The 7,311-nt window shown below is 32.2% G+C and overlaps 1 protein-coding gene across 1 annotated transcript in view; it reads left to right on the forward strand.

Annotated features, from left to right (window-relative positions):
- LOC107624287 overlaps positions 1-5,831 on the forward strand; it is a 70,293-nt gene extending 64,462 nt beyond the window's left edge. The window contains exon 2 of the mRNA XM_021113736.1: positions 5,511-5,831. Coding sequence (XP_020969395.1) covers positions 5,511-5,602 — 92 coding nt within the window. The 3' untranslated portion in view covers positions 5,603-5,831. The remainder of the gene's footprint in view (positions 1-5,510) is intronic.

Raw genomic sequence — 7,311 nt, forward strand, 5'->3', positions numbered from 1 at the left:
AGGATCTGGCTGCTGCAGAGGAGGTGCTGACTGGATAGGGATCTCAGGATCTACAGCCTGGATCTGATGTAGAACCTCTGCCTGTGGTGCAGCCTGCTGGATGCCTGCCTGTGCTGCCTCCTGCTGTGGATGAGTCGCAACCTTGGGCGCATCCGCCTCCTCCTCAGATGCCTCGGATGGTGTGTCAGGCTCGGAGGGGATGTCGCCAGATCGTATCATCAGTTTCAGGTGCTCATAGCGTTGCTTGTTGCGACGCTCCATCTGGTCAAGCCGTCGAAATAGGCGGTGCACTAGATGATAGATGGGCTCTGGGGCAGGTGGATGTGCAGCGGTGGTGGTAGGTGAAGCTGTGGACGAAGAGGGGTCGGCAGATGGTGTGACAGTGTCACCAGGAGCAGTGAGGACTGGAGGTCTGTAGCCCAAGGCTAGAAAGTTCCTGCTGTGCGGGATAATCTTCTTGCATTCTGCAGCAGAAGCCGAGCCTCATCATTCAAGTACACCCGCTTGATTCCCTTGGGCATCGTGGTGTTCTGACCCATGATCCAAGGAACGGTCGGGTCAAGGGCAATCCTCGCCTTGACTGCATCCCAATCAAACTTCATAAAGCGCATGTCTTCCTCAGCTTTCTGATAACCATCCGGCTGATCATATTTAGGCAGAAGCTTCAGAACATCTTCAATTGCCTCTTCAGTGACCAGAATCTGCTTCCCCATAAGGTTCACTACATCTAGGGTGGTCTTGAAGTAATTGCAGTAGGATTTTTGCCAGTAAAGAATTTCATAAAAACAGTCGCGTTGTAGATATAGTCTCTAAACCAACAAAAATCCCTTCGTACAAATGTTTGGTTGTCACAAGTAACAAACCCCTTTAAAATTGTTAACCGAAGTATTCAAACCTCGGGTCGTCTTCTCAAGGAACTGCAAGGAAGTATGTTCTTATTATTGGTTATGGAGATTGTAGATTTGGGGTTTCAAGAATGAGGAACAAATATGACAAATAATTTAAATAGCAATTAAAATAAATAAATACTGTAAAGAAAACTTTTGGCAAGGGATGAGAAATTGGAAGTCCAAATTAGTTACTCTTCTCAACAATAAAGAAGATTGAATTTTAATTCCACTTAGTTAACCTTTGCTAACGCAAAGGAAAGTCAAGGGATTAATTAGTTTGACCTTCGAATCCTATTTATTTCCTAAGAAAAAGATTGGGATTATTGAAAGTCAATTCAATTAGCAAAGATAACAGTTATCAATTATGTTGAGCTAAGATAACTCCTGAGTTACTGATTTCTTAACTAAGACCAAAAGGGAAAAAGTAAATTTGCTGGAATAAAAATGTCTTCAGATTGAAAGCAATGGTGACATAAATAAAAGAAAGCAATAATAAACTGAAATACCTCAAATAGCATTAATTCAAATAATCTGGAACATAGAAGAATTCATAAATTAAATGGCAAAAGTAATAATCAACTAAAGTAATGGAATGAATAAAAGTGAAAGAGAAGCTTAAAGTAGAGGAACATTAAACCTGGGATTGAGAGTCACTCCTAAAACTAAGAGAAGTCCTAAATTCTAAGAGAGAGAGGAGAGAACCTCTCTCAAAACTAAATCTAAATCATGGAAAGTAACTAAATTGACGAGCTCCCCCTGAATGGATGCATTCCCTCACTTCATAACCTCTGGTCTATGCCTTCTGGACTTGGATTTGGGCCAAAAAGGGCTTCAGAAATCGCTGTGAGCATTTTCTGCAATTTCTGGTGCGTGGCCTTTGTCACGCGTCCACATGGGTCACGCGGTCGCGTCATTCGGAGCTTTTCTTGTCACGCGGTCGCATCAGTCATGTGGCCACGTCGTTGTTGATTCGCGCTTGGCATGCGCCCGCGTTGCCCATGCGATCGCGTGGATGCCAGTTTCATTAGAAACTCCGTTTTGTGCTTTTCTTCCATCTTTGTATGTTTCTTTTTTCATCCTTTAAATCATTCCTGCCTTAGAAGATCTGAAACTACTCAACACACTAATCACGACATCGAATGGAAATAAAGGTAATTAAAATAATTAATTTTAAAGCATAGGAAACATGTTTTTCACATACATCACATAATAAGGAAGGAAAAGTAAAACCATGCAATTAATATGAATAAGTGGGTGAAAGATTGAATAAATCACTCAAATTAAGCACAAAATATATCATAAAATATGGGTTTATCACACGTATTTGTGCAACATAGAAGGATTCAGAACTTGGGTTTTGAATTTTTTTCCATACAATCCTTAAAAAATTATTTTTCTCAAAAAAATTAATTTCGCATGATTTTAATCAAATTTTTAATATGCATATAAGCATCTTAGATACATAAGTCACTAACAAATTTTATCATAATACAATTATATTACAAAGAATTTGCTTTAACATAAATTTACTAACTAATTTTATCATGGGCTCACGCTATTCAATATACCTCATACTTATCACTCTTCTCTTTCAAAATTTGGTAGTAACTCAACGAAATAACTTATCATTGTGTACTAATCACTCTTTACTCTAAATATTCCTAATTATTTAAGAACTAATTAGAAGACATTAAACTTTATTAAGATAAAAATCACAACACAAAAACACTTACTAGCTAAACCATTTTTCTATACTCTTTTCCTAAATAACACCAAGAACAAAAACATGTTCACATTATATTTTTTGAAAGCACCAATTCAGAATCATGCAACACAAAATTTCTGTTTTATAAAAATCAACTGACCTAAACCATGGAACATGGCCCAATCGTAGCGGAAAAAGGAACAAAAAAATTTACGCCCCGAAGCCAACTCCAATCTGCTCGACTTCATCAAAGCACGCCACTATAACTTTCAAGCCTCAACTCACCCTTGGGCATACACACCAATAACTTGCTTATTGAATGGATAACTTTTTAGCTTGTTGAGACCCTACCATAACTACTACAAACTCTCGTCTACTGAATACCACATGCCTCCAATCTTTACTATTCTACTATTTTATATTATATCTAAACGATTCAAGAATGCGGAACATCACGTACTGCACAACCACAGTGTTATACGTGAACATCTTCCTATATTAAGATTGGAAAAAAGTGTAATGGAAAGCGATGTAGTAGACTAAGTACTTGTTTGGGCGTCATTATTTTTATAAAAAATATATTTTTTAATGAAAAATGATCTTTTTTATTATTTTTTAACGTATTTGGCAATTTTTTAATAGTAAAAGTAAAAGTACTAGAAAAATAAAAAAATATCTTTTTTGAGAAGTTGTAATTTATATCTTTTTTTAAAAGATCTTTTTTCCTTAAAAAAATATTTTTTATGTAATAAATAAACAAAAAAGTACTTTTATATTATTATACCTAAACATAATTGATAAATAAAAAGATCTTTTTACATAAGACCCAAACATGCCCTAAGAGCACCTCCAATGGTGAGTTCCTCTTTGACTTTTTTCTGACATATAGGAACTCTAACCATTGGAGGAGAGAATGAGTGAGTTCCCGCACAAGGATCAAAGTAAGAGAGTCCCTCTAAGCAGGGACTCAAATTAACCAATAATAACTTGCCATTTGGCAAGTTATTATAAAAAAATAATAATATAAAATCTGAAATAATTAAATAATTATATTAAATAATTAAATAATAATTAAATTAGTAATAATTATAATAAAAATTATATTTTTATTTAATTAATAATTTATATTAATTATTTATATTATAATTAATATTGAATATTATTTATATTATTATATTAAATTATAATTAATTAAATTTACTTACATTAAAAAATAAATTTAATTTTTATACCTTATAAAATAATTTTTAGTTGAGTTGGTTATTTTTATTTTTAAAATTTAAAATGCTAATGATATTATTAAAATTAGCAGTTGTAAACACAAAACTATAAATTAGTATAATCTCGAATTATATATTGTGTATTATTATTATATATGAATTTATTTAATATTAATATCTTTTAATAATGAATTATTTTTAAATTTATAAATTTAAATAATATTATTGAAAAAAATTAATTATATTAATTTTAAGTATTTTAATTAATTAATTAAGTGGGACCACAATAAGAACTAAAGTTAGTTCCTCCTAATGAAGAAGAGAGAGATGCTTTGAGTTCCTATTTATTGTTTATGATGCAAAAGCTGATATGGAGTTACTTTTTATGACAGGTGGGCCATAAATAGGAATTGGGATGAGTTCCCTATTGGAGATGGTCTAATAGTCTATGATATTCATAAGTGAACTTTTCGTAGCATGCCTATGAGGCAAGGCACTTGTGACTTGACTCACTCAACGGGCTTCTGATATTTATATTAATATTTTCGGTAAAAACAATAATTAAATAATTTAACATATTTAATTAAATTATTTGATAAAACCAATATTCACATTTTAACTATTATATGTATAAAAGTATCATGTGAGTAACCATTTTATTTATAAAAAAATAATTATTTAAAAATTTTAAAATTATCTTTTTCGTCAGAATAGTCATTTTTTTCCGTTGTTCTCTATTTATTAGACCACCAATATTATTATTTAATTAGGCAATAAAATTGTCTAAAACATTATTGGATCATTCAATTTTTATTACAATAAATCTAGCCAATAATATAAGATTGTTTTTGTGTCTTCTTCTTAAAACATATAAAATCGAAAAATATAAGTTTCAAATTAAATATATATCATTCTTATTTTTCTAAAATAAAGACTAAATTGATACAAGAAAAACAGTGGATTATTGTATCTTGCACAAGTAGTTATAGACTTATAGTATAAGGAGAAGAAACAGTCTTCGACGGAATAAAAATGAACACGCCACCACCGTGATTTTTTTCATTAACCCTGCGGACTATAAACTCGGTATGTCCTCCTTTTTAATTTTGGAACACCACTCATAAGTTTTCAACACCCCAATTTAAATAACAATATACATATACATAAGTGGAGATTCACTTACTGACTTACACACTACCCGTAAATTTTATCATATTTACGTCGTCAAATAATTTTTTATATGTTATGAACTTTAACAACTCAAGTTTTGAATCCTAACATCAGTAAAGTTAGTTTTAATATGTAGTTTTAAAAATACAAATACTTATACTTATACCAAAAATAATCAATTTCAGCCAATAAATAATTACCGAACCACAACAAAAAAAATTCACTTACTATTTCTTTTAATTTTTTTTTTCTTTTCTCATTTCTTTCTCTTTTCTCCTAACACCTTAATTTTACCTTCAACCCACTAATAACTTACCACACTCCTTGCCACTACCATAAATCCTTAACCCCTAACTTCTAAACTTCAAATCCTAAATTTTAAAATTACTTTATCTTAAATATTATATTCTAAATTGGTTTTAATTTATTTTACTTTCAAACATTTTTTTTATTTAAATTTTAAATTTTTTATTATTTTTAATCTTATATGTTTTTTTTTTACATTTATTTCTTTATATGGTACAGGGCGAAAGCTTTTCCAAGGATCCGAATATCCATCATATCCAACATATGGTGGTGGCGGAGGATATGTTCCACCAAACAACGGTTATCTATGATTGGAAAAATAACCAATGGCCCGTAGCCATGCATCCAGTTCACTCCCCCATACTTAGCTAATATAAATAAATAAATTGAACGTGTCACAATTTGAGATATAATAACCCTAATCATTATGTTTTGTGCGTGTTTGTATTAGAATTGTAATAAACGGGGTTGTTTTCTTTGAAACCACCTAGTTAATTATTTACAGCTTATGAAAATCTCATTCTCCCACGTATTTTGCAATTATTATTAGTACTCGCATCAGCCGTGTATATGTCGATGGCAAAGTGCCAGAATATATGTTAATATAGGAACCGATTAGATAGGGGTGTATAAGATCCGGTCTGGTCCGAAGACTCGGATCGGGTCCGATGACTTCGGGACTAATTTGGTCCGGCTTCGTTATGATTCGATCAGACCCGAGGTTTCAATAGATGGCCTCGGTTATTTATTAAATTGGGTTCGGGCCAAATCTCGGGTCACCTGGCCCGGTCTGTTGGACCCGTATAGTTGTTTGTTACTTAATATTTTGTTGTTATTAGTTGGTATGACACTATAAATTATTATTATTATGTTAATCTTGTGTTGGTTGTTAACTTTATTTTAATTGTCTTTTGAACTTTGAATGTTTAATGTGTAATTGATATAATTATTATTATGAAACTTTAAATTATTATTGTTAGATTCTAAATTATTATTATGTGAATGTTGCAATGTTATGGAATAATTATTTTCCAAAATTTAGAGGTTCAAAAGATGTAGAATCTAATTTTTGGTGATGTCGTGATAAAGTTGATCAAGACCCGGGTTTCATCCGGTCTAGATCTGGCTTAAGTGTGGCCCGAAAATAACACAATTTCATCGGGTCTAGGGTCGAGTAAGGGTCTCATAAATAGACCCGATCATTATTTAAGGTCAGGTTCGGGTCACGGCAAACCCGGCTTCACCCGGCCCCATGTGCACCCCTACGATTAGAATATGCCACTGTATTGAGCGGAACGTGATATTCTATTTCTCTCCATCATTGAGATATAATATAATTTATGTGTGAAGAATCAAGATTTTGGAAGTCTGTTCTGAATGCATATGAAGAATAATAATTTACGGTGAACTTTCAGACTAAATAGTTGAGAGGTATTTAAGTTCACACATTGTCTTCTTTGTCCATGTGCAATGAAAGATTAGTGTGTGCAATATAAATTAATTATAAATAAAAAAAATAAAAAATTAAATTTTACAATTTAAAAAAGTAAAAATATTTAGAATACACATTAAAATATTAATCATCAAGATTTTAATTTAAAATTGAGTCAAATGCACCAAACATCAACCATAGGCCACACTTGGACCCAAAATTCACACACTAATACCCCTTGCCCTAAAACACTTCAGTCACAATATTCCTAAGTAAAAGAGAAAGAGAGCAACGGTGACGAAAGGGGAAGAAGAACAAATGCCTTATGTCACTATTCACATATCACACTAAATTGCTCATAACTTTTAATTTTTAGCTCCAATTGACGAGCCGTTTATGACCACGCATTCGTCTCAAAATCTTCTTTAAATTTATCTAAACAAAGTGCTAAGAAACTCGAAATTTTTCACCTGGTTCTTCCTTCTCTTCACTTTCGCATTTTGGTTGTGTATTGAAAAATTTTATAATTTTGACGGTTTAGGGGTGCTCTAGTATGAGTTATTGCTGGTGTTTCGAGAGTTACCTGAA

The sequence above is a fragment of the Arachis ipaensis genome, chromosome B10, assembly GCF_000816755.2.
Source record: "Arachis ipaensis cultivar K30076 chromosome B10, Araip1.1, whole genome shotgun sequence".
Lineage (NCBI taxonomy): Eukaryota > Viridiplantae > Streptophyta > Magnoliopsida > Fabales > Fabaceae > Arachis > Arachis ipaensis.